Raw genomic sequence first — 27,491 nt, forward strand, 5'->3', positions numbered from 1 at the left:
TAGATTGCAGCAGTAGTTTATTGGCTTTTCAAAAAAAACCATCCATAATAATTGAAACTGGAATGGCAGAAATAAATGTTCATGTTATTGCCACTAAATATTAGACAATGATTTGTGCATACCTTTTCAGTGCAGTTTTCAAATAAATAAATGTACAGTTTTCAGGCACAAGTTATTTTGTATCTCAACCACTGCCCCATATGTAAAAGTTATATAGATGCCTTATAAAACTAGCCACTCTGATCCAGCTAAGGGAATGTGTGTGCATAAGCAGGTTTTTGTGCAAGTACTGTGTGCTAAATCAAGGACCATGGGTGTAAATTGGCTGTGCATTATTAGAATGTAAACCTGACTGTGGATATACTGCTTGTACACAAGGCATTATTTTCAGTGAGATATGCATTTGAATGCACATTCAGGACATGCAATCATCATCCACATTCTACCTCATCTGGTCTGGTCAGGTCAGGCAAGAGTTTCTTTGTTAAGTTCAACTAGAGTTGATTCAGAGAGGAGATGGTGGTACATGACTGGTTATTTCAGCTTCAATTCAACAATGGCATCAATTTGTGATTTTTGGCAGAAACCAGGACTTCATAGAGTGAGAAGGATCATTTTCACCTTTGTTGGCAATGCACATTGCAATTAGAGACATAATTCAATATTAAGCAGCCTAACAGGCAGACATTTTGCAAGAGACTGCAGTCTCACAGTTAACAATTAATGCTTTTCTCGCACATTAAAATAAATGTATGGACAAGTAGCTGCAAACAGTTTTTTAAAAAAGACAAATGTCTTAGAATACTGCTTTAAGAAGTACAGGTGTACACAAACAAGTATACACATGCAGGTAATTACCACCATTTTGCTTGAATTTAGATCCAGCTATTTTCCCTCCAAAGTTAGTTACATATGACAGGTTATGTTGTGAAAATATGCATCAAGTACTGAATTATATAGCTAGCACTGAAAATGTGAAAATACAAATATAAAAAACCACATAGGCAGCTTATTTGAAAGGCATTTTAATTGTGCTTACAAATGTAAATCATATTATCTAAAGGTTGCTCCCCTGCATTTGCAGACACAAGCATATTTCCTAGAATTCTAGAGGGTGTTTTCCTCCCATAGGGAGGTTTGGCTAATGCATTTGAAGCATGCACCCATTAAGCATTGTGGCTGCACAAACTCCCCTCATATTAGAAAGACTAACATGGAGAAGAGTCACACAGCACCAGTGTTCACTAAAAGGTTCCTGTGCAATCATATCCAGAGTTTCATTTGCTTAAGTGCATCTGATATCAGCACAGAGCTGAATACTGCCCATATTAAAAAAAAACTTTAACACACATCTGGACCAAAATATTTACACTATCCTGTGATATGACAGAGCACATCATGTACTGAGGCACTAAAGTGATGTTTTAAGGCCAAGATTTGCGAAGTGTTCTTGGTGATCTGATAGTACTGAAAGTTTAAATGGGACTTACATAGTTTTAAACAACAACAGTGTTGGAGATAGCCTAATTAAGAATTTCTGTTCAGGGACATTCAAAATTAGCAAAAAAAACTAACAACAAAACCCAGCCTGATCCCTTCTCAATATAAAGTTACTCAGCCAAGATGAATATTTCTAGTTAGTTTATAGTAAAAAAAAGAAAGACTTATTTGCATCTTACTCTTATTGAAAGTAGTGTTTAGATACAAGAAGGCTGAATTCCCACACTCACTTTTGACAAAAAGTATCTTCAGACAAAATGTTCTTGTGATTAATCAATACACAAATGTTTCTTCTGAAGAGTGAAAGAAACTTATTCAGAAATGTCTGCCATGTGAAACAGAAGAACAAACATTTTGCAAGCACTTTGTTGCATCAAACATGAATGTGAGAAATGGACCAAGATGTATCTAATGCAGGTAAAAGTAAGATGTCTTGTGCTGATCAATGAACTAGGGAAGACTGGTATGTTTTGATAAATGTTCTTAGCCAATTAACAGAGCTTACCAAACTGCATTATTTAAAAAGCGAGTTAGCATTTTGATTACCATATTGTTATTTAAACATTAGTCTTCTCATGGATGAAGTAGCTACAGGAAGAGCAGAGAACCATCAACAGTTAAAATTCCTGGTTATTTTATCTTTTTGAGTTTCTTATTTCCACTCATAACAAAATAATTATCATCTTGTTTAGCCTTCAGTGTTGGATCCTTTACGCCACTAGGTGTCCCCTTAGTTGTTACTGTTGCAGTCTTAACTTTTGAAAGAGGATTCTTAGTGGTTGTAAGGATTTTATCATTCTGAGAGGCTTTAACCGCCAATTGACCTTTGTTGACATCCTGCATATTATTTCTTCTGGTTTCAGCTTTGATTGATGTTTGGGGAAGACGCACAACAGACAGTGGAGTACGCTCAGGATGTTTTGACATAGATGATCCTACTTGAGTTCTCACCCTGGTACTTTGGACCAGAAGATTCTTGGCTGACAACTGATTGTTAACAGACGAAAATGCATTTTTACTCCTGGATCCTAACGTCAATTGTGTTGATTTACCAGCTGTAACCAAGGTGATGCTAGCAGCAGTTTTGATGTTTTTGGCCTGATTAATTTCTGGCAGGCCTCTGGGTGACCGGAACTGTGTTGGTAATGTCTGAGTGGTAGTTTGGGGAACTGTTTTTGCTGGTGTTGCAGAAGACTGTTGAGAGAAAGTTGGCTTAGGGTCATGTAGATTCCTGTTATTTGGCCTTGTAGAGTTTGCTAACGTTTTTGATTTGGCTGCGGCATTGAGCCTAGCTCTACTGTTAGGCGAAGCAAATTCTTGTTTCATGGCCGCCCTTTTAGTTGTTCCAGGTAGTTCAGAAAGAGTACTTGTTGAACAAGAAAGGGCAGGATCTGACATAGGTGGAGAATTCCGGGAATGTGCAAGTTTGACTGGAGATGCAATACACTTCTGAAGTGAATCTGAAGTTACAGCAGTTCTCAGCAAGGAAGATGAGGAACCTTTATTCATAGGTTGTGCAAATTTTGAAACAGAAGCTAATTTATGAGAAGGGGCTGCTGATTTTTTTGAAGCAGCTGTTGAAGATTTGCAAGATGGCAGATTGTTATTTACTGCTAAGCTTTTCAATTTGGGATGGCCTGGTACAAATCGGCTTGTATGTGAGGGACACATTGTTACTTTGGGGGAAGAAAGAGTAGCTGATTGTGGAAACCTAACCATTGTCTGCTTTCTGTTAGCTGCACGTGGAGTCTTTGGAGCTGAAACAGGAGTTGAGGGCTTTGAATTTTGTTTCTGATATGTATCAACTGCAGATATGGGATTCATGAGGGGAGGCTGTGGAGCTCTAGCAGATGAATCAGGTACAGTCTCACTGGATGCACCTTTTTGGAAAGCCAAAATTTTTTGTTCCAACGTGGCAAATTGCAGCACCCGGCAAGGATCATACTTGAGTAGAAAACCTTGAAGAGTATCCCAACCTCCACCAACACGTACCATGACATGCTTGCCATGCAGCATCTAGCAGAAAAGGGGAGAAAGAGTAGATACTAGAGTATCTGCTTATGTAGCACAGCACAAAACGTATTCTGCACAGAGACTTATTGCTCAAGTATTCCCTGGTGTCAGAGCCAGAAGCCCTACTCAGGCATTTGGGCTGAATATGAAAGGGCAAGGTGTAGAGGGGGCTAGGGACACATGAACAAGCCCTGCCCCCCTCCCCATTATCAATCTTCACATGTTTGGTATGAGGATGTGAAGGAGCTGAATGGGCTTAGACATTTTCCCGTGACCAGGAACCCTGTATTATTAGCCAATTCCACTTAGAAAATCCCTTCAGACCTTCCTGTTCATCAGGTACACTGGACGTAGGGCCAGTGCACATGCCTCTGGCCCCCTACACATTTTTTACCCTCATGTGTTCAGGCTGAGCACCTGCAGAATGCTAGGGACAATCTTCCAGACAGGTGATGAAACTGGGAAGATAACTTCTGCAGGAACTGTATGCATTAAGGAGACTAAATTAATGTTTGTACAAATGGGATTGTGTCCAGCCCAGATAAGGCAGGCAATTCTAAAATGACAGATCAAAACCAATGTGAGAAACTGAACTTACTCGTATGAATAGTATTTTGTCACCCAATCTGTAGCGTCCTTCAGATAGGTACTCAATTGAAAACCTATGAGAGCAGCTGCAAGGAGGGTCTTCAGCGATGTGCTTAACCTATTTTGTAAAGATTTCATGTTAATTTCTTCAAGTGATTTTAATAAAGCTGAACGTGAACTTCCAGTTTTGCTACAATGACAGAAAGCCAAAATACCACCTAATGTGGAAATCTCTTCTTTCTTCCTCAAAACTCCCGAGCAGAATAAGCTCATACAATTTTAGAGGAAATGAGAGCATTTTTAGTGGTTTCGAATAATAGTTACTTTGCAACACCATGCATTTTTTCTTCCTGTATTGTGATCTAATTTCCTTTGCTACTTAGTTGGATGTTTAGGTAGCAATCCTCATACTCTGATCTGGGAGAGAGCTCCATTGAACATATGTGGGACTTACTTCTCAATAAACAAGCATAGGATTGTGCTGTTAGACAGCAATCCTCCACAGTTAGGCTGCTTAAATCCAACTGAAAAAAATCAAGGAGGTTTACAGGACTATACTAAACATGTCTACTCAGAAATAAGTCCTATTTAATTCAGTAAGATTTACTACCAGGTAGGTGAGGTTAGGAATTCAGAGTATTTGTAACTAACTCAAAAGTAAGTTCCTCAGAGTTCAATGGGGTTTGCTGTCTAGTCAGTGTATTTACTTAGGCTGCAATCCAATACATGTCTACCCAAAAGTAAGCTCCATTGGGTTGAATGGGACTTACTCCCAGGTAAGCCTGTATTGGATTGCAGCTTTAGTCAGTAAGAAGCCTAGCTGTGTGCAGTGTGTGCAGAATTGCAGCCTATTTGGAAACAATATTAAAATGCAACTGTAAAATCAAACTAGTGTTCGAAGTTTCAAGATTAAAATAATTAAATAATTTAATAGCTACAAGATATTGCACAGAAGTTTCAAGATATTGCACAGAATAAATGAGATATCTGTTGAGATCACACAGATAAAGAACCTTCTCAAATGGAATTCTTTTTGAAGGCACATTCACAAGACAAAATATACACGAATCTTACTGCCTCGTGTAATTCTCCATGTTGGCAACATGATTTGGGAGCAATGGTGGGGGCAACAGTATCAGGAGACATTAACAAGGTCTCTTCCAATTCAATTTCCTTCTCCAGTTTTACTAAAACAGGAGGTTCAACTCCGTACCTAAAAAAGAAAAGGAGGAGTGAGTGGAAAAGATATTATGTTTAGGTTAAATAAAATTCTGAAACAAGGAAATAAAAAATAGCATAAGCATTGCTTTTGCATATATTCTGCATGTCTAACTGCATACTGTATATAGCAAGGTACAATTTACTTGGAACATAAATTTGACCTCCCAAGAACCTTCGTTTTGTGTAGAATAGTTTGAAAACATACAGACAGTACTCTTTGAAGGTTCAATTCTGCAACTTGCATAGCCAGCCTAGCCTTTGGGAACAGATCTCGCTAGGAAACAACTTCCTATACAAGCATGTTACAGCTTTAAAGGAGGAGCAGAAGTACTAGAAGCCGATGGAGTGAGGGGAGGAAATGTATGAAAATAGGATGTGCGTTTTCCAGGTGGTGATGCCATTGGTGACACCCCCCTATGTTGAGAATTACCACACAACAAATCCACCTCTGATTTCAAAATCAGATGCACTGCTGTCCTTCCATTGCCTGCAGAATCTCAAAAGTCTGCCCATCCAGTGAGAGACACTGCCTTTTCTAGCCTTGGCTTGCTGATTGATCATACTGAATGAGGTTTTGGTGGGTTCTCATTCCCCAAGTGTCAAATGTCACTAGGAGCTTATATGTTTGAAGAAAACCTTGAGAAAATCTTTAAATCAGGGGTAGCTTTTGGGGTGGATTAGGTTTTATTATTCTGGTTTGAGATTTTAAATGTTTTAATGTATTTGGATGTTTTATTTTGTACGTCGCCCAGAGTGGCTGGATAATGAGCCAGATAAGCGACTAATAAATTAAATAAATAAATAGCCAACATGGTGCTCTCCACTTGTTGCTGGCTTACAACACCCATCATCCATAATAACTGACTAGTGGTTAAGGTGTTGGACTGCGACCTGGGAGACCAGGGTTCAAATCCCCACATAGCCATGAAGCTCACTGGGTGACCTTGGGCCATTCACTGCCTCTCAGCCTCATGAAAACCTGATTCATAGGGTTGCCATAAGTCGGAATCGCCTTGAAGGCAGTACACACTGGCTGCAGCTGATAGGAGTTGCAGTTCAGCAACATTTGGAGACTACCATGTTGGCTACTTCTGCTTTAAATAATCACAAGGCTTATACCTAGAGAGCTGCAATGAATACACACCTTGATACGATGCGACCAATTTCTAGTAGACAAAGGTACACTTGTCTTGGATCCTTGTGAAGAACTGTAAAGAGAATTTTTAAAAATGGAATGTTTTGCCTTTTAAGTTACTTTTTATTTAAGGGAGTGGGGAATCAATTGATGGATAGAAATAACCAGTATGTAAGATAATTCTGAATTATTACTCATATCACACCCTGCTTAGCAGTCACATATTTCGACCCTCTTCTCAATGAATATTCCCCCAAATAAAAAAAAGTAAAAGGTAGGAACTTTCCAAGAGATTTGAAAAGATGCCAAATAAAGATGGGTGAGGAAAAAATGTTGCTTTGATGTTCCAAACATATCAGGACTTTTTGAGGTTAATGGAGCTGGCCCACACTAAATGGCTTTGGGATGGCAGACAGAGACTACAATTCAAGTTTTCTAGACTTCCAACCAGCATATAGAAAGGTGAGGGCCTCCGTTATAACAAAGTCTACCCCATTCTGTAACATTTCAGAAAGTGTTCCTTGTGTGTAATCCCTCTTGCACAGAGCTTTTGCTGACACTAAGATATTATAGTAGCTACCATCTGTTGATTAAAGGGAAAAAGGGGGTGGGTAGGAAATCCTGTAAGTAGATTCCTACATCAAAATCACATTCATCCCTGTACTCTGACATGTACTGTTCCTAATGCCAGAGAACCTCAGTTGCAAGAGGAAAGGGTACAGGAAAGGCTAATTGTCGCTAATTTTAATAGCATTCTTAGAGTGCAAAACTGAGAAACATCTCAAATATCCAATGTGGTCTCTCACTATACATATTACATTAAAGTTGATGCAGAAAAATGTTTTGGGGTGGAAAATGACACCTCTCCCTGATCTGAGCCACAAGTGCAAGAGGGAGTAAGAACACACTGGCCCTCCCTGCCTGTGATGCCCCCAGACATTCATGCAAAGCTGTAAAGTCTGAATATGCACTACATGCAGAGACCCAAATTTCACAGTCAGTTACCAGATTATATCTAGGAAAGTGATGGCATGAAAGAAGCTGACATGCATGAATTTTAAGTGCACCTGCCACATTCAGCAGTTACAGCCCCAGGTACATCAGGTGGGGGTGGGGATGGTAAATCTGCTCTTGCTGTCCTCCACACATATAGCCTGCTTTGAAGAAAGGTGCCATCCTATCACATCCAGTGTTTTGCATAGATCAAGTTCATTACTGTGGAAGGATTCTAGCCCATCTCTCTCAAGTTCACTTGACAATGCCATTAATGTTCCTGCATTGTTCAAATGTAAAGGAAATGTATGGCGAGTCAGAACTATGTGCCCACACATGGGAATTCACTGTCCAAACAAGGAGCCACTTTATTTCCAAATATGCTTGAATGCAAAAGGGCATTTGCAGGCTAAGAGGAATTCAGACTCTCTGAAGAGGCTCTTTGCCAAAAATATACAAAGCATGCATTTATACCACAAGGCCAACTACTATGCAACCAGTCAGTAGCCTTCCAAATATTTTGAGCTACATATAAGATGCAATATTATGTAACTGTTTCCAATTATAAGTTTTGCCAATATCATTATCTTTAGGTGGAAATTAAAGTATTAGTTATTAGACGTGTACAACCTGTCTTATCCATATGATTTCTGACTTTACAATAGTAAAATGTTTGACAAAAATAATGAAATAGAAGTGAATAAAGTAGGGATAGCCAGCATGTTGTTGGACTGCCTCCCATCTTCCCCACACCATATGCCCCAGTTTATTTATTTATATATAAATATATATATATATATCCTCCCCTTCTTCCCAGAAGGAGCCCAGGACGGCTTTTGCCTAAAGTTGGTGGGATTCAAAGTGTAGAACACTTGCTATTGCCAATTAAGTTGTCTGATGTGCAAAATCAGCATTTATAAATTCAACTTTACTAAGCATTTCAGAACCAATCAGTTCTAAGTGACAGTGATTTTTCTCTCTCTCTAAAATGTATGCAACAGACCTATGTAAAAGTCACGTTCCAACAAGCAGAAGCCATTTCATAACAACTTAAGTAGCACTTCTTGCACAGAGCTAGGACTTCCATGGGTGTGCATCTATTTAAAAAACAATAGACAATACCAAAACCTTAATTAACAATACAGCTACTCTTCTTAATGAGCAGTTGGAGATTTTGCTCTATCTAAAAAAACCTGATCTGGCAGCTTCTGGTTACAAGGTTCAGTCTGAACACTAGAGGCAGTTAGTGCAATCCTCCAAGTACAAACCCAGTGCAAGATCTGTTTTTAACTTGACAAGTTGTATGCTGTTGAAGTGCTTTGAAGATGGTAATCCTGAACGTTTCTGACAGTTTAAGTTTCCATATCCACCTAGGTAGAAAGAGTGTCATGCTTCTGATATAAAACATTAATTACTAACAGATTGTTGCCACTGCAGGGGAAGAGTCCTTAACTTGGCTGACTTCTTTTAACAGTTGAGCATATACTACTTCAAGCATTTTATCCAGAAAGCGAAACAGAGAGAGAATCCTAGTTGCATTTAGGGTATACCTGACTTTGAGGGGAAAATATTAATTAATTCAGTACATCCATTTCTTGAAAGTCACACTGCACAGTCCATAGATTCATCAGCAGAATAGGCACCATATGCATGCGAAGAGAACACAAATAAACTCTGGCACAACATCTTTTTTCAAGTTGTTAGAATGAGGAACGTGAAAAGTCCCTGGACATGAACTTGTATCTTCATTACCAAGAATATGATTTGTCACCATGAGGGAATAGTATAGATTAGGGATGGGGAACCTGTGGCCCTCCTGATATTGTTGGACTACAGCTCCTATTGTCCCTGATCATTGGCAGTGCTAGTTGAGGTTGAGATGGGAGTTGGGAGTCCAACAACAGGATGGCCAAATGTTCCCAATTTCTGGGTGAAGATCATCACATTTATATACACCCAGAGAGCTGAAGCATGTGCCCAGAAGCTAGAGTGGGAAGCACTGTAAAGCAGCTGTGGACCATTTGGACCTACGTCAAGTGGGAGATTTTCCTTGAAAAATTAGGTATTAACTCCAGATACTGTCTCTTTCCCATCTAAGTCCCTTCACTTTGTGTCAAGATCTGGGTCTGCATTCTGCAACTCTCCTCAAGACATTAAAAGATGCTAGAGTTTGACAGTTGGAATCCCTGTCTTTACAGGCTTTGAAAAGTGAAGATCTTTGCTCAGCCCTAATAGCCCAGGAGGTTTATATGTAAGCTCTGGCCACCATGACTAACTGGGCCTATTCTTACTGCCTCACGTCCCTGTCAATTTGCAGAGCCTGAGGCTTCTTCAGTCATCCAGCACATTCTGTGGAGTTCAGTTTTTATGAGGCAATGCTATCCCCTTTGGGGACTTGCCGTGCCACTATTCTACACAAGGGCATGATTTCACCATTTTGGTGTCAGAAGCAATCAAATCACCATCTTTCTCCAGCAGTTTTTCTCTTTTTAGTTGGTTTAACAGAGCTCCCAAATCTCACCTATGGTCTGCTGGTATTTTGTGTGCAGGACCCCAAGAGCAAGCAGAAAGACAAAACCAACCAACCAATGATCAAGCAATATTGAGTTCAAGAAAGCTTACTTCCCTTTTCCAAATAAAACTGTATTTAAAAGCTCCCAAAAATGCAAATAAAACACACCCAAGTTTCCACAAAAGAAAATGTTTCTTAGCACAGTCCAACGTCTCCAGTAATAGCAGAGATGCATGCAGCAGTTAATATGGAAGAGCCACTACAGTTGCTGCCATGGTGAATGTGCATAGAGATCTCAGAAGTGTGACTCACTCACTGCTTGCTTACTCAACCCAGAATTTGGAAATTTTCCAGGATATAGGGTTGTATACAATGCTAGTCCTACACCAAGCAGACCCACTGAAATTAATGAATACAACTAATTTAGGCCCATTCATTTCAATGGGTCTACTCAGAGCAGTACTGAGTTGGATACAACCCATAGTGAGCCATATCAGTGCATTAACAAGACCAGTCACCACATTAAAATCCCAACAAAGAAGTCAGCAAATGGCAGCATGTACTAATCCTGCAGAGGGAGAAGGAAATCCCAACATTTTTAGAAAATGTGTCTTTCCTCCATCAAACAGCATGATACAACACCCTCCATAAAGCTATAGAGTTTTAAAATTATTAAGATAGTTTATTCTGTAACTGCTTGAGAGCTTCTATTCCAGAATTTCCCTTCTGTTATGTTTTAAGTCTCCAAAAGCAACAAGTAGGAAAGTTCTTCTGTTTCTCACCAAATTAATTTGGAATCCTGTCTCACTTTCTGTTAGGTTATTTTGCTCTGTATTAAGCTTGTGTGGATTTTTACGCTTTTTTACCTTATCTCTGTCTTTCACAAATATATGTGCACCATTTGTTTATTCAAGACACTCTGTGAAAGACTCACAGGAACTAATTCTTACAAACATTTCTACCCTTTTTTACTAGAAAGCATTAACAACCTGCATGAGAAATTAACAGTCATGTAATTTCATGGAACTGTGCTAAAAGAATTCTATGAAATTATTAGGCAATATTTACCTAAGCCTTCAGATTCAAAGAGATAAGTCTCATCCACGCCAATGGAGCGGCACCATTTGAGAAAGTTGGCTGTGTTATCTCTAGCAAAGAAGGATCCTGAAGGCGCATCTTTCTTACAGGGGACTTTTCTCAAAGGGAAATCCTGAAAAGAGGAAGATGGTGGTGAAAGGTTGTGTAAAGAAAGGTCTTTATCTATAACAATGGGAAGACCTGAAAAATACATTTTTATGCCATCACAAATCCCTTTTATTTGAATATGCAGTCAGTGGAATCCAGACTAACTTAGTAATGCTTCAGTCCCATTGAAATGAATGATTCAAGGTATGTTAGTCATAACTAATTTTATTTCAATAGGACTAAATACAATTTTATTTCAATGGGACTAAAGTATGACTAAGGGTGCAATTTCCCTGGTAGATATGCTGGGCTGAGGAGCTTCAGGATGTGGTGTAGCTGCAGTGGAGGAGGAAAGGTGTTGGTGCCACCGGGCTCTGCTGGCAGAAGTCTCCCCCCCCTCCCGGGGAAAAGCCACAGTGCAGCTAGGGAACTCCATTGCCACCTGGGCACAGCCAGGCCCAGCTGAGACTGGCACAAGTGGAGCAGCGGAAGGCCCCAAAAAGAGGCATTCTGGGGGCTGTTGGGGACACATCCTGAACCCTTTCAGCTTGGTCCTATGGCCCTCCATCCTGGCAGCAGATATGCTGTGAAGAGGTGTGGCAGATGCATTCATTTCCTTTTGCCATACCCTGCCGGTGCAGCCAGCCTCCTCCCCTCCCAGCGGCTCCTGAACGGAGTTTGGATGTGGCGGCTCCTTGTGCCAACTCTGTTTCCACCAGCCTCCGACAAGTTGGATTACGCCCTAAGTCTAGACCCAACTCAATGCGTTATAGCTGAAGGGTGGGGGAAAACAGAGGTATTGTGATCACATGGAAAGCACTTTTAGATGATTTTCCAAAGAAAGAAAATTGCAATAGAAACCGATCTTTGTTGTATACATATTACTAATGATGGAAATTATTTTGACTGGCACTGTTGAGGACTCAGCTGAAACAGGAGTAAATAGACCATGCACCATTGTTTGTGAAGGTTAGCCTTTAGTTGTCAGAAACACTTTCCTCTAAATGGGAAGGCCACCTCTACCTAACTGACTTGCTACTTGCTCTGCTGAAAACTGGATTTGAAAAGACAGTTTTAAAATATCTTATCAGCAAAATACAGAACAAGAATAATAGAGTATCACATTAAAAAGATGAGGACAAAGCCTTAAGGGTATACATAATACTGCTCCAGTAATCTAAAAGTAGTAGAAGGTTGTCAGCAGACTTGACATATGATTCACTAATGTTTCTAATGAATTCCAATACATATACTATTTAAAACATTATGACCAGCAAGGTTTTTTAAATCTCACATCCCAAATTATCTTCTCCCTTTCACAGGTGTATAACCCTCTATCTATTCTGAACCATCCTAAATCACCACATACATACCCAAGCAACATTTTAAATCTTCCAGTAATCTCCAGCCGCATCTACTGGGTAGACCATTTCCCCTTTTTAATCTGGCCCCACAGCTGTAGCTACCTTCCAGGACAGTCCTGGGATGCTCATTGATGCCCTCACCTCACACCTAGCCTCTCTCTTCCCAGATATTTATGGCAAATTGCCTGCCTCTCCAGCTACAAAAGTCTTTTCTGCCCAAAGCATGCATCACCTGTAGCACTTTCCAGAGCCTCTGTCAATTTATACCCAATTCCAGTATTGCCATTCTCACCACATGCCACCTAAACAACCTATTTTCCTACACTCCTGGCATTTGCACCTTTGGCCAGAGCATTGTACCTGTACTGCTCAGAATGAAAGAAGATGCACCAGAGCCCTGTAAGTAATTAAAACCTCCTTTGTGTGTCCCAAGATACACAAAACAAAACAAAACACACCTAGGTGCAAGGGTACTTGTGGTACCCTTGTTTTGTTTCCAATGTCAGTTTCTGTCAGAAGCTGCGACACACGTGCCAGCCATGGCAAGGAGCAGAGGCAGAAGCAGGATGCCAATTACCGTGTGTAGAACATAAACATGAATTGCAGGGGCTGATATTCTGAATGCATTACATGAAAATAAGATGTGACAGCTATCGTAGTCGTCGTGTTGGATTCACACATGCAGCAATACTACCAAATTACTTACTTGAGAACACTCACGTTTTCTCCTGCCTACATTCATACAGAAGCAGCAGCATCTGAAGCAGACACACAGTCATATCTGGTTACACACTATTGCTGCTAATGCAAAAGCACTTCCTGGTGGTGCCACAACTGCATTTAACGGGGTGAACTTCTACTTTCAGTTCACATGCTACACCTTCCATGCAAACATGAGCAAACATAATCCCAATGAAACAAAGTTGTGGGAACTTTTAGAAGTTGTGATGAGCATGGTACTTACTCTTAAATCATTTGAGTCACAAATGTGCTTGATTGTGTTTTGAATGACTCCAACCAACATACACAGTAACACACCATTATCAAGATCTTCCAACAATTGGTCTGCTGTAAGTTCTATCCCTGTAAAATAGCCATATTCTTCATTAGTGTCATAAATATCAAACTCAGACTAACACAACAACAACAACAACAACAATTCAGACATGCATAGACATAAACGCAACCTAAAATCACTACAGAATAACCTCCATAACCCTCCTTTGTGGGTGTATTGCATCTGCTTTTGTCCAGTTCCAACTGATCTTTCAAATTCCCTCCCCGCTTCATGCAGTTCATGCCAGCCTTCCACAACAGCTGTACCAGCTGGGGCTGATGGGAGTTGTAGTCCAAAATATCCAGACGACACCAGGGTGTTGAAGCCTGGTGCAAATACTGTCATCTAACAGGTAGCCAGGAAGCCGTTACGTGTGGCAGCCTCTGCACTACAACAGAAAAAGTTGTGTTGGGGTTGCAGATGAACCACATCAAGCTCTAAATTGAGTGATAAATTACCTCACACTAAACACATTAGAAATTACAGCATCACAGACATCATTCATACTCTTCACCCTATTTCATAGGATTGCATTCCTGCATTTTAAAGGACTGGTTTGAATTGCAACCTGTATTTTAGGCTACAGTTTGCACAATTCTAGTTAGAAATTAACATTGGGACCCAGTGACTTGTCAGATTAGTCAATGCTTTTAGAAATATGCGCAGGCATTTAAAAAGATTGTGGTGAGATATTATTATAGGCTCTTAGCAAGTGACACAGAAAGAGAGAAAGGGAGAGACAGACAGACAGAGAAATATCAGGGAAACAAAGTACCTGAAGAGGAACAGGCGCCGGCAATTCCTTCTGTACGTTAATGGTTCTAACTTATTTTAGTAGGAACTCCTCTCTGTGCTAAACCTAAGCTGACATTCTTCCCTTCACATGACTAAAGTCACATGGAAAGAGAGCAGGAATGTGCTCGCTAGCTCCACCTTCTCCACTGCCTCTCCATTGCCCGCCAGGCGTCAGAAGGCAAACATCTGCAACAGGGATTGTACAGGGTCTAGCTGCCACAGAGAGCCTCCCTGAGTAGAGCATGCTCCCTTCCAGTTTGTGGAGGGTGAGATGGGAGCAGAGGAGCGAGCTAACGAGCACATCCATCCCTCATTTACAAGGTGCCTGTTTTTTAGGGTGGCAGCTCATGGGCTTTGAAACTCATTCTCTCATAACCTGTGGACATTCAATGAAGATAAATGTTGGAAGATTTGGGACAGACAAAAGAAAGTACTACTTCTTCACAAAGCACATAGTAAAACTCTGGAAAACTCTAGTAAAAGAAGAGGTAGTGATGGCCACCCACTTGCATGGCTTAAAAGAAAAGAGGCGTAGACAAGTTCATGGAGGGTAAGGCTATCAATGGCTCCTTGCCATGATAGCTGTGTTCTACCTCCAGTGTTGGAGACAGTACACCTCTGAATGCCAGTCACAAGTGGGGAGAGTGCTGTTGTACTCAGGTCCTGCTTTAGAGCTTTCCATAGGCATCTGGTTGGCCACTGTGAAAACAGAATGCTGGACTAGATGAGCCACTGGCCTGACCCAGCAGGGTTCTTCTTAAGTTCTTACTTACTGACATTAGGCAGGCACCCTCAAGGACACCAAATACTGTTTGTGCAGGCTGGTAAGAGAATGGAGAAGGAAGAGGCCAGCAAATCCACCTGCAAGTCCCTCCCTAGCAGCCTTAGTGAGCTTGAGGCCTGCGAGTTCTGTCAGGAGTGGGAACACAAGGAAAAGGAACACAAGCTGTGGCTTATTGCCACCTTCTTTTTCTTTTATGGGAGGTTGTTGCTGTGAGTGCTTGTGGGCAATGATTCATACCAATCCTGGATGGGTTGGAGAGTAGGGGTGAAAGGTGTTAAGTTGCTCAAAGGCCACAGAGTGGGGCCCTCTTTGTGTGAGAGACAGTGGAGGAGTGAGTGGGCTGGCATAGGTGAAAAATAGGGTGTAAGTTGTTGCTTTGACAATTGGTTGTTTAATCTGTTTTAATGTCCTGTGTGTGTTTTTAACTAGGTAGTTAGTTAAATTTACTTTTTGTCCTCATTGTTTGCTTGCTTGCCTTATAACAGAATTGTTAATTTGTTTATTGAGCCTGTTTATATGACTTTGTATATTTTTTCTGTTTATTATTTTGTTTCGTGTTCTGGGACTGAAATTATTTAATTAAGAGCAGGCTATAAATACTGTGAACAAATGAATAAATTGTTTTAGATGCTTGCTAAAAAGGTTTTTAATTTCAGCAAGCCTACCCAGACATTTAATTTAGTTACCTATATTAGTTTTTTAAAGTTTTGCAGATTTTATCTGTGTCTTAATTATAATTTTTAATCTATATTTATTGCTTTTTATAGTCTTATGGATTTTAGCTGTGTTTTATCTACAATTTTTATGACATATCTTGCTCAGAGTGCTCCTTGATTAAGTGGTTTATACATTTTTCTAAATAAATAAAATTGTGTGAGAAGACATTTTTCTGCACAGGGCTCATGGTTAACAGTAATTAGGCCAATGGCTCTTTTAAACGAACAAATATTCTTAATATGTGCCAACTCAAGCACTTTGCTCTGTGGAACAAGCGCTGTTACAGATGCCGCATAATACTTGTTCTGCGCTTGTAAGAAATCGTTCTTTTAGCGTAGCAGCTTTTTGGAACTCCCTGCTTATTGACATCAGGCCTTAGCTGTTTTCCTTTTGGCGACTGCTTAAAACTTTTCTGTTTAGGCAAGCCTTTCCAGACACATAGATGGTGATCTGTTTCGACCTTTTTAGTTAGCAGCTAATTGTTATACATATGTTCTTAATTACTTGTTTTTAACTGCTTTATTGATATTTTTAATGTTTTAATGTTTTTTTGTAAACTGCTTAGAGGGTTTTACATTCAAGTAGTATATACATTTTGTTAAAGTAAATACTTTACCCAACAAGCCAGAGAGCCAGATGGACAGATCCTCCTGCATAGGAACCAGAGTTGCCTCATGTCGGACAGATATCCACTGGTCGTAGAGCAAAACATCAGCTAAGCCTGGACCGTGCCTTGGAGTCAGTGGACTTCGTGGACTTAGAGGGGGATCCTCTCCAAACCACACCTAATGGGGACAACAACAATTAAACAACACAACGTTGTGATACATTGCAGTTGAACATTATTGTTAACCTTTATGAAGCACTTTCAAAAGTGATGCAGAAGAGTATTAAGTCAGTAATGGCCTTATCCAATATATATACAAATGAGTCACATTTATTTTAGAATAGCCCTGCTGAAAAGTCAGAGATGTTGGTTTTCTGTATGGCCTGTATACAACCATGGAGTCCGTATTATAAAACTTTGAATTTTCATTTTATAAGAACAGCAAGTCGCTGAAACCAAACACATGACACTTCATAACTGTGGCACATTTAGGCAGCCTGTATGAGTAGGCGCATATAGAATTCTACTGTAAATCAACACAGGTATTTACCTTCTTCAGAGGCATATTGTAAGGCTTATGTTTGACACAGGAAAAAAATAATAAAGATGTTGATTTTTCATTTTGCCTACCTGAACGGGCTGCTGCATGGTGATAGTACTTCCCTAGGAATGGAAAGAAGAGACACAAGCTATTATAAACCGGAGTCGCCTCTAGTGTCTATAAATTTAGAAACTGCTATATGAAAATACAGTAAGAGCCTCATATGACAGATAGATCCTAAGGTAAGGTAACATAAAGAGCCTCATGGACAGAAAGTGTGCCATTCTCTCATCACTGCAACCCCTCAAAAGCCTCTCTGGGATCCTCCAAAGCAGTGGGGGACAGGGTGCATGGGGCTGCTGGAAGAAAAGTGTTCTTTTCAGGAACTTCCTTAAGTTAGGATATAACCTTGATTTGGAGCAATACCCTCCTGCCACATCACTGCCAGAGTTTCAAAAGATGCCAAAGACTTAGAAGAAGGAGAGCTAATTAAAAAAGAGAGAAATATTTGCTATATTTGTATAAGCTGTTCAGTTACATGCAATCTCTAGACGAATAAGATATAACATTAAGTATACTATCATAAAAATAAATTGCAATAATGAAAAAACTCATAAGAGGAAAAGATAAAATCAGTTTAACAGCAAGGGTGTAAATCAGCCTCCCAAACCTGGTGCGCTCCAAATGTTTTGGACTCCTACTCCCATCAGCCCAAGCCACCATCACCAATGGACAGGGATGATGGGGGGTGTAGACCAACAACATCTGAAGGCCATCAGTATGCTTTCAGATTTTACGTTGTTTTTAAATTGTTTTTAATGTTGTATTTTTAAATTGTTGTAACCCGCAACAGACCTTTGGATGAAGGACGGGTAATAAAACTATGATAAATAAATAAATAAATATTTGGGATTTCCAAGTTTATAAGCAATACTTTTCCAAGGCTGACTCAATTTCTCCCATAAATGTGAACAGAAATTTCAGAATAAGAATATGGAAGTATTCAGTGGGACTTAGTCATGACTAATAGGGCTTTCTTTCCTAGACACTTGAAAGTAACTTTACAGACTACCAGGCAAGTGGCTATTTACAAGCTAGACATATACATAATGGCCTAGTTTGGATGATCTTTCTAGACCATGGGTTATGAAGTCAGGAAAGGATGTCCAAATCAGGTCAGTAAGACTGTTACACAGGGCTGTGGAATCGGTATGCCAAACCTTTGACTCCAACTCCGACTCCTCTATTTTTCTACTGTCTGACTCCGACTCCTTCATAAATGGCAAATGTATATTAACTAGTAATAACAAATTTACTGTAGTAAAATGGTAGCACAAGGCATTTCATCACCACCACGTGAATCATCAGGCTAGATTGATAGAACATAAAATATATTTATTTGATTAAAATTTCTGCACAAGAAAACTTTCCTAAATTGCTATGAAAGTTTTTATTTTGAAGCCGGAGTCAGTACATTTCTAGCGACTCCGACTCCACCCAAAATTGCTTCCGACTCCACAACTCTGACTCCACAGCCCTGCTGTTACAGGACACTGACAGAAATAAATAAATAAATAAATAAATAATTCTGATGTTGAAAAGAGAGCTTAAGGCAACACTACTGAAACATCATTATTATCCAAATTGCTCAAAACTCTTGTATTGGAGTGCAAATCATAATTCATAGCTTTGCCAACTGGGGTACTGTGTTTAGAATACAAACATGATTTCATTTTAAATGTCCCTTCACATCAAACTGCAGAATCATTGTGTCATTTATTTATTTCCTTATTTGTCCTTCCCCATAAGTCCAGGTGGTTGTTTATGAAACACAGAAACAAAATACAGTAAAACTGTGCTAAAAACATATATACATTAAAAACAACAAATTATAACAAATCAATTAAAACAGAAATCTGTACACTGCTGATGAGGAGTATCACTTCTTATAGCAATTCTTTGCCATTATCAACATTGTTTATTTAGGACTAAATCAGAGATTTATTTGGGTTTCCAACCATAGCCAATACGAGAGCAGATATATCCTGAACTAATTATATCTGTCAATGTAGAAGTTCCATTACTTCTCCTTTGAATGTTAGTAACTGATTATATTTTCCTTCTCTACACTACAGAAAAAGAGGGCAGAGCATTTAAAAAGGGCATTGCTGATGAACATATTATGCTTCCCACAAGTTGGTCGCAGAGAATAAATTTCCTTTAGCATAAAAAGGCTTTTGTTTTAACAACAAGCCTAAGAGAGTTCATTGACTTTTTAGAAGGGGAAGAATATGGCAGGAGTAGCTAGCAAAGAGGCTTACTCTCGTTAAAATAAGGAGCCTCACACAATCAAACAAGGGCTTTAACATGCCAACTGCCAAGAGTAAGAACAAAAGACAGCCTAATTTGGAGGGCACGCTCAGTGCTTGAACAAAATGAAATATTCATAAAGGAACTATTGGAAGAATGTCCAGCACCTTCATTTTTCAGGAATGCCTCACGAAACTTATCTTTTGGGGGAAATGTACATTTAAAGGAAAATGTCAAGTTCTTTCACATCAATTCACTTGACATTAAATCTGCCATAAACATCTATTAAAACACAATCATGAAGTTGGTCATACATTGACAACTGGAAGTATATATGGGATTCCTGCTGCTTAGCACTATAGAGATACAGTCTGAGCCTGCATTCAGACATTATCAATCCTCCAAACCATGATTTAGAACAAGTGTGGGGAACCTTTGTTCCTCCAGATGTTGCTGAACTACAATTCCCATCATCACTGGCCATTGTTGCTGAGCTCATGGGAGTTGCTGTAGCTGAGCAACATCTGGAGGGTCAAGGGTTCCCTACACCTTATTTAGACTACAGGGAACAAGCAATGAGCTTGCAAGCTCCCTCCTTCTCTCATACTACAATTTGCTGGTTTGAACAAGACAACAAACTGTGGTTTAAGTAAATGAGGAAATATTCTAACAGTGAGAATGTGGGAAGGAGGGAAGAGGAAAAGGGAGTATGCAAGTTTGTCACTTGTTTCTTATCTTCGCGACCATGGTTGGAGTACTGGGAATGTGAGGTCTGAATGCAATCTAAGCCGATATGGGATTCTTGCAACATTATCATCATAGGCACGCTTACTCAGAAGTAAAGTCTTACCAAATTCAACAAAACCTATATAAATGCAAACATATAGGATTGCACATTGTATAGTGCATTCTAGGCATGTCTAGTCATAAGTAACTTCTGTTGAGTTCAGTAGGATTACAGCCTCAGTCATTCCTCAGTAGGCATAATCTGCTGTGTCCAAGACTGGATATGCCAAGCCTCAAGCATAAATTAAAGTATGGGCTGTTCGTGCTGTAATTTATGGCAGCTTCCTGGATCATTCTCTCTGTCTTAATAAACAATTTCTTGAAGCTTTATTATTTCGTTCACTTCACCCTCAAGACCCCACCCACCCACAATGTAACATGGATTTATTGCCAAATTGGATTTCCTAGCACTGACAATCTGCAAACCAGAGCAGGCACCTCACTGATTAGAAACTCACTGAAGCAACAGAGTTACCATGTTTCCAGTGCTTCAACATTATACTGTGCATTCCAACAGCCTTATTATTCTTTGAGCGTGCTCATAAAAAATATCTGAGCAGGACCAGGGGTGTAGTCATCTGGGGGCTTGGGGGGGGTCTTAAACCCTTTACTTTTTAGGAGCAGTGTCCCAGCAGAGTCCCTATATCTCCAGCATGCTATAAGCCAATCAGCATGAAAGGGGAGTGTGTTAACCACTGAGAAGAGTCTTCTAACTGTGGAATAGTCTTCCTGATGAGGTGCGCTTGGCGCCGACATTGCTATCTTTTCAGCGCCAAGTTAAAACCTTCCTCTTTTCTAAGGCATTTTAATCTAATTTTAATTTAGTTTTTAAGTCTGCTGCAATTGATTTTACATTTATTATTTATGTTTTTGTTGTATTATATTATGGAATCTTATTGTATTGTATGTATTTGTATGTTATTTGTATGTTATTGTATGTATTTGTATTTTTGTTGTACACCGCCCAGAGAGCTATGCTAGTGGGGTGGTATAAAAATTTAACAAATAAATAAATAAATTTACTTGGGAGACCCAATGAATTCAGGGGATTTATCTTTGTAAGCTTGTACAGGACCGGACTTCATGGGTGGTTTCAGATAGCCAGGACCTTGTAGTGATCATAATCTTACTGTGTCACAGAGGCATTTGTGAGGTGAGCAGCCTGCAATGACGAGCCAAATGTGACAGCTGCAAGGTCAAGGTAAGCTTCACCCCCAGGCCCTTCTCTACAGAAAACCAGCCACACACAAAGATGTGGCTACTACAGCTGCAGCGGAAGGGTCTGTGAATCCTGACCCTGAATCTTCAGCTAAAAGAACGAGGATCTTCAGCCATAACTAGAACTGCAAAGCTGAAAGGAAGCACACTCTGGCCTATCCCACCAGCAAGGGAATCAAGGGCCAGCAGGAGGTTGCACCTCCTACCTCCCAGAAAGAACATCACAGCAAGGGGTAGTCCTGCCCAGTCCTGTTCATCAGCCCAAAAGGCACTTGCTTCCCTTTCCTATTAGAAAGAGCACACTCAACTCAAACTGTTGCTTGCCCTAGGAAAAAGGAACAGAAGGGAAATCCACCCTGGCCTCTGCCTCCACCACCAGCCAGAGCAACAAGGGCTTCTAGCTCAAGTGCAGCACCAAGGAAAACCTCCAGAGCAAGGGAAGATCAGCCGGGCCCACACCAGCAATAAATGTTAACAACTCACCACTTTGGTCTGGCATTGTCAAGCTGATAGTCCTTCTCTTTCCTTGACTTCGTTTTGCTTTGTTTTTAATGTGTAAGCTTGGGGACAAGTTGTGACTCTCATTTTTGTTTAAAATCAATGTGAGCCGCTTTGGGAGGCAATTTTAGTGTGAAAAGCAGGATAAAGATATAAAACTATATTAATTTACAAAGGCCAGCTAAGAATAGTAGTATGACAGCAACAGCTGCTGCAGAATAATAGCACAACTGCATGAAGCCCATTAGAAGACATTAAAGAAAGTGGGCAGGGTATGTCTGTCTGTCTGTGGTTCTACTTTGATTGGCCAAAGGCAAATGTTCCCTTGTCTCTCTAGAGGAGAAGAAAACATCCAAGCAGCTACATTCCTCCTCAAAAGCAGCAAAAGTGGCCGCAATTCAACAAATCAGAGATTAAGCTGATCCAGGCCTGAGGAAGGATGCAGCTTGAGTCACTCACGGAGCATACAGTTAGATGCCTGTCTGACTCACACACACACTGTCACTACTACAAATCTTCACCCCACCCCCATCTATGGCTTGCATCCCTCCTTCCCTGCCTGCACACAATTTTCTTACAGATTGCGTGTAAAAGATTCAAAGGCTGTGCATGGATCAGAGCTTTGCTTCAAATGGCCTTTTAACATTCCTGCCTGAAGAAGAGATCTGTGCAACTCAGAAGCTTGCTTCCCACCACATCTGTCCCAATGTCAAGTATAAGCTGCTGCATTTTGGATTATGTCTGACTCTTTCTTTGAATTCTGACCCACTGAAAGCACTCAATGCCTGCTTCCCCCATTCGCTAGTGCAATAAATCATTAGCAGTTAATGCCACTACCATGTGCTGCAGCTTTTCATTCCAAGTCATTTCTGAATTAGAAAGTAACTCAAAATTGATACAAGCATTAGTTCAGCAGCCATTAGGGGAACAAAACATAACCCTGCAGGGCTCCATACCATAAATGACAAGGAGCCAAGCAGATGTCCCCCAGAACCACCTTCACAAATTGACCATCCAAGCACGAACAAAATCACTGCAATATAACGCCTCCAAATCCCATGACAGCCAGCCTATCAAGAAGGATACCATGGTCAATCCTATCAAAAATCGCTGAAAGATCCAAGAAAATCAACAGGGTCATACTCCCCCTGCTCCATTTTTCTCCCAGCATGGGTGATCCATCAGGGCAAACAAAGCAGGCCTGAACCCCAACTAAAATGGATCTAGAAACTCCGTCTCATCCAGAAATGCCTGAAGTTATGCAGCAATCATCCGCTCAAAAACCTTGCACATGAAGGGAATACTAGCAACCAGCCAATAAACATTAAGACTTTCTGAGTCCAGAGTAAGTTTCTTCAGAAACAACCGAACCACACTGAGACCAGCCCCCTGTCTCAAGAAGGCATTTATCACTTCCTGGACCCAGCCAGTCAATCCCTCACCACTTGATGTAATAAACTAAGAGGGGGAAGGGGCAAGTGTAGATAAAGTGCACCTCATCTACATCCTCAGGTCTCAAGAACTGGAATCCATCCAACAACAGAGGATGACACAGAGCTTTGGACAGATTGACCTGATTCAACTGTCACATCCATTTCACGGTGGACATGAGTGATTTTGTCCTCAAAGTGCTTGCAAACATGTCCAAAGGTTTGGTAACATCACCAGATGGGTCAGACTGCAGAAGGCGCTGAACTATACAGGGATCCAATGCTATCAGAAAAAAAAAACTTTTTCTTTGCAACCATCAATTAGGCTCAGTAATTAACTCAGATCAGTATTTGCTCAAGTTCACTGCAAGTCTTCCACCACTTGCACTCAAGCAGTCTTGCTTGGTTGCTCCCAGTTGCCCAGAACACCAGGAAGCTGAGCTGACTCTGCTCAGTAGAAGCAGGTATTTGGAAGTGATCATATCAACTGCCTGGATCATGTCACCATTCCACAAAGTCACCAAAGGCATCTACTGGAGTGCCAGCCACGCCAAATGAAAATTCTCCAAGGTCTCCCTGGAATCCTGTGGATTCCTTAAGACTTCTGGGGTGGACCATCTCTAATAGGTCACCCACCCCAGAGAGGAGAATAGCTGCTGACTCAAAACTTCAACAGGAAGCAATCAGATCATGAGAAAATAATATTGTCTGTATATGGAATGTTACTGACCATTCTATATAAGTGTTATCTCATGTGTGGGATTAACTCTATTTCTTTCCAATTATAAAGGAGACTACCCATTTACTTTCAAATGTTTCTTTTTTGGACAACTTAAACAGTTATAGTATACATCAGACATAGATTTTAATCAAAGTGCCAGATTTGCAAAATGCTGGTGTAACTGCTACCAACTGTAAATCCCTGCCCTGATGCCTATTAAAGTTTTTACAATGAAGGAGAATGGGGCAAACTATATATATATAAAATAAATGTAAATGTACTGCCTTCAAGTCGATTCCAACTTATGGCGACCCTATGAATAGGGTTTTCATGAGGCTGAGAGGCAGTGACTGGCCCAAGGTCACCCAGTGAGCTTCATTGCTATGTGGGGATTTGAATCCTGGTCTCCCAGGTTGTAGGCCAACACTTTAACCACTACACTGCACTGGCTGTCACATATATAAAATAATTTATAGTATTTTTTGCTGTCCCTTAATTAATGCAAGGCTCCTCTATAGTAGCACAGAGATAGTCCATTCAAACATAGCTGGCTTATTTACCATTGAATGTATTGTTTCCGTAATCAGCACACCCACAGGAGATAGGCAGGTGGCTGCATAATCACTGTATTCACACTCCCTAGCATGTTTGAATGAAAACCCACACTATATTGCTAAGGCTCAGGACATGTGCCAACACAGCAGCCTATTTAGATCTAATCTGCGGCATAGAATAGTGTCCTATTTAGCCATTTGCACTAAATACCTGTTTACCTTATCAGTGAGCCACTGAATTTTCTTATGGCCTGGAAAAAAATGTAACAGGACTGTGTGGATGGAGGTCTTGATCCTTGCTGCTATTTGATGCACCTGCACACTCTAGACATGAGGTGAAGGTTTGAATCCAGCCCCTCATTCTTCAGTTTCCTAACTCTGGGCTTTGATAAACCTCTTGTAGGAAGAAAGCAACAGGACATACTCAGGACGCAGATAAAAATAGCACAAAGCCCTCTATCCTCAAATAAGTGTAAATGCCACAATAGGAGATGGTGCAGAAGCTTGTCTCTAACAGTGCAAACCTGTGCATGTTTACTCAGAAGTGAATCCCATTGTGTCCAAGGGGACTTACTCCCGAGTAACTGTGTTTAGATATTTAGGACCCAGGCACTTGAGGGCTTTATGTCATCAGTACATCGATTACAACTTGGGGTTCTTGTTTACAGCCAGAGTAAGCAAACAATACAAAAGACAAATCTGCAGCAACTCTTAAGTTGCAGTATTTTTATTTGTATGGTTTTACACAATACTTCAGAAGCCTCTCATGCCTAAAGGCTAAAGAGCTCTTAAGTGTATTTCATCACAGACAACGTATTTCTCCCTTCTATTACATCTAATCATGAGCACAACTGAGTCGAAATCCTAAAATCTGCACCAACAAATCCTGCTGCCAACTGTGGCTTGCACTGCTCTTGGTATTCTTTTTCCAAAGGCTCTCTTACTGGTGCAGAATTAGGTGCAAACTACATTTAAAATATATACTGTGGCCATATATGCCTTAGCAAACCACAAGCCTTATCAAATATCTTAACTGCAACATCAGATTGTCCATGAACAATCCATGGAATATCAACCTTTTACACCTTTTTATAGAAGAGCCCTGGAATCCAGATGCTGATGATGCAAAACATGTTTACTCAAAAGTAAGTTCCATTGGTTTCAATTAATCTTACTTGGAAGTAGCCATGCTTAGAGTTGCAACCTACACAGAATATCATGCTTCTTGGAAGATATTACTCTGGAAATCAAACCTAACCTACTAAACTTAAAACCGCTGATCAAGACTAGTATAGTGCATTTTCCATGTTAGAAATCAAACATGATGCATGATATTTGAAGGGCCTACTTTCAATGATGCATAGGTCTTCACAGGGGCTCTTCATTCAAACACTGCACATCCCTAGTAATTACTCCATGTTGTATATAGTTTGCTGGAAGACTCCCAAAGATAGAGTTGTCTCTCTCTTATTTTGAGACACAGTCAGAACTTGTGATCCTAAAAACTTGATTAATATTTTGGGAAATCTCAGAATATTATGCATTGTACAAAGTTATGCATAACAAGTTACTCATTGGCTACATCTCTCATAACTGTACAAACTTCCTTACATGCTGCTGTTTATACTGAAGAAAAAATGCATGTTTGGCCAAAAACCTTTAGAAGGCTACTTGCCACAAGGCCTTGCATTTTCTAATTCAAAACCTGTATGCCCTGGGGCGTTTTTAAAGAGGCACAATAAGATATAGACTGCCAGAGGCAATACTGACTTATGAGGACCATCCACGTCCCATACTGACATGTCAAGATCGTCTTTTGCTCACTGTTACCCTACAAGCCTTTTGTTTACAGAACATACATATTTCACATTCTCTGTTCTAGATCTCTGAAGATAAAGACCCTTGACCAAACTGCATCTATAACACTTTAACACACAATAAAAGCGCCAATGCTTTATTTTTCCTAGGGCACTGTAAATACCCAACATCCTTCCTTGCCTAGGTAGACCGTAAGAGCAGTCTTTAAAATCCCCCCCGCCCGGTTAAGAGACGAAGGGAGAAAACACTCTCCACAAACTCATGCCTGGAAGACCCCGGGGGAAGGAAGGCAATCACTTCTTGCCCACAGCATGGAGAAGTCTCTGAAGGCTATTCTCATTAGAACTGCCCCTTGGTTGATTGGGCACTCCCGAGACAAGGCTGAGCGGCGGCCGAAGGAAATCACCAATCCATCTCGCTAGTAGTGGAGAGGAACAGAGGAAGATACTCACACGGCAATAGCCCCCCGACTCAATCTCCCCCATCCATCATCTGCCAGGCACCAATGTGATTGCAGTAGCGGCAGCAACAAACCCCCTTGCAGCTTCAGCTCTGCCTTGATTCATTCGCCTACGTCTGCCCGCACAGTTCGAAAGGTCCAATCAGGCGACGCGAGGCGGAGCCAAGGCCTGAGAGGAGGAAGCGCCTACGACTGGCTGGTTGGGAGTGGATGACTGTAGCTTGCACCCTCGGCGTGATCCGCCTCGTGGGTGCTCACGTCCAGTGCAGGTGGAAGACGCTCATTCAAATCTTCGCAGCGGTTTCCTGCCTCTCTTTGGGTGCGGTTGTCGCTTCGGTAGTCACTGTGAATGGCTGTCTCGTCCGAAGGATGGATTCCTATCCAGGGTCTGACTGGCTGCCAGCCAGGCATCAGCTGAGAGTGTCGCAACGGAAGCGCTTCCTTGCAAAGCTTTCGCCCACGGATAGCCGGTTCTGGAACCAGAGAGGAGTTGCTTAACTCCTCCTTCCCATTCTCTCATGTACTTTTGAAAAAGCACCAGGCAAAAAACCCTGCGTCAAAACAAACACGACACTCATGTAGGTGTTCTCTGATATTCCCGTGATCTGGCCCATTTGAGGAATTAGAATACTGGGTGCACACTATGATGTCCTTATATGTTAAAACCTGTAAATATGGTAAGTG

At 40.7% G+C, this 27,491-nt stretch overlaps 1 protein-coding gene across 4 annotated transcripts; it reads right to left on the minus strand.

Annotated features, from left to right (window-relative positions):
• On the minus strand, positions 1-27,431 carry GAS2L3 (growth arrest specific 2 like 3). Of its 4 annotated transcripts, none has more exons than XM_061639479.1 (9): positions 26,800-27,431; positions 17,102-17,134; positions 16,481-16,649; positions 13,476-13,594; positions 11,031-11,172; positions 6,467-6,530; positions 5,176-5,314; positions 4,112-4,219; positions 1-3,516 (listed from the first exon to the last, which is right to left on the minus strand). In XM_061639479.1, the coding sequence occupies exons 1-9, from the start codon at positions 26,830-26,832 to the stop codon at positions 2,131-2,133; spliced, it is 2,193 nt and encodes a 730-aa protein (XP_061495463.1). In that variant the 5' UTR covers positions 26,833-27,431; the 3' UTR covers positions 1-2,130. The 4 variants fall into 4 exon arrangements, with proteins under 4 accessions (XP_061495463.1, XP_061495462.1, XP_061495465.1 ...); XM_061639478.1 differs by lacking the exon at positions 26,800-27,431 and adding an exon at positions 26,613-26,758; XM_061639481.1 differs by lacking the exon at positions 26,800-27,431 and adding an exon at positions 26,656-26,674.
• Positions 27,432-27,491: the final 60 nt, after the last annotated feature.

The sequence above is a fragment of the Rhineura floridana genome, chromosome 8 (genome assembly GCF_030035675.1).
Source record: "Rhineura floridana isolate rRhiFlo1 chromosome 8, rRhiFlo1.hap2, whole genome shotgun sequence".
NCBI classification, from domain to species: Eukaryota; Metazoa; Chordata; class Lepidosauria; order Squamata; family Rhineuridae; genus Rhineura; species Rhineura floridana.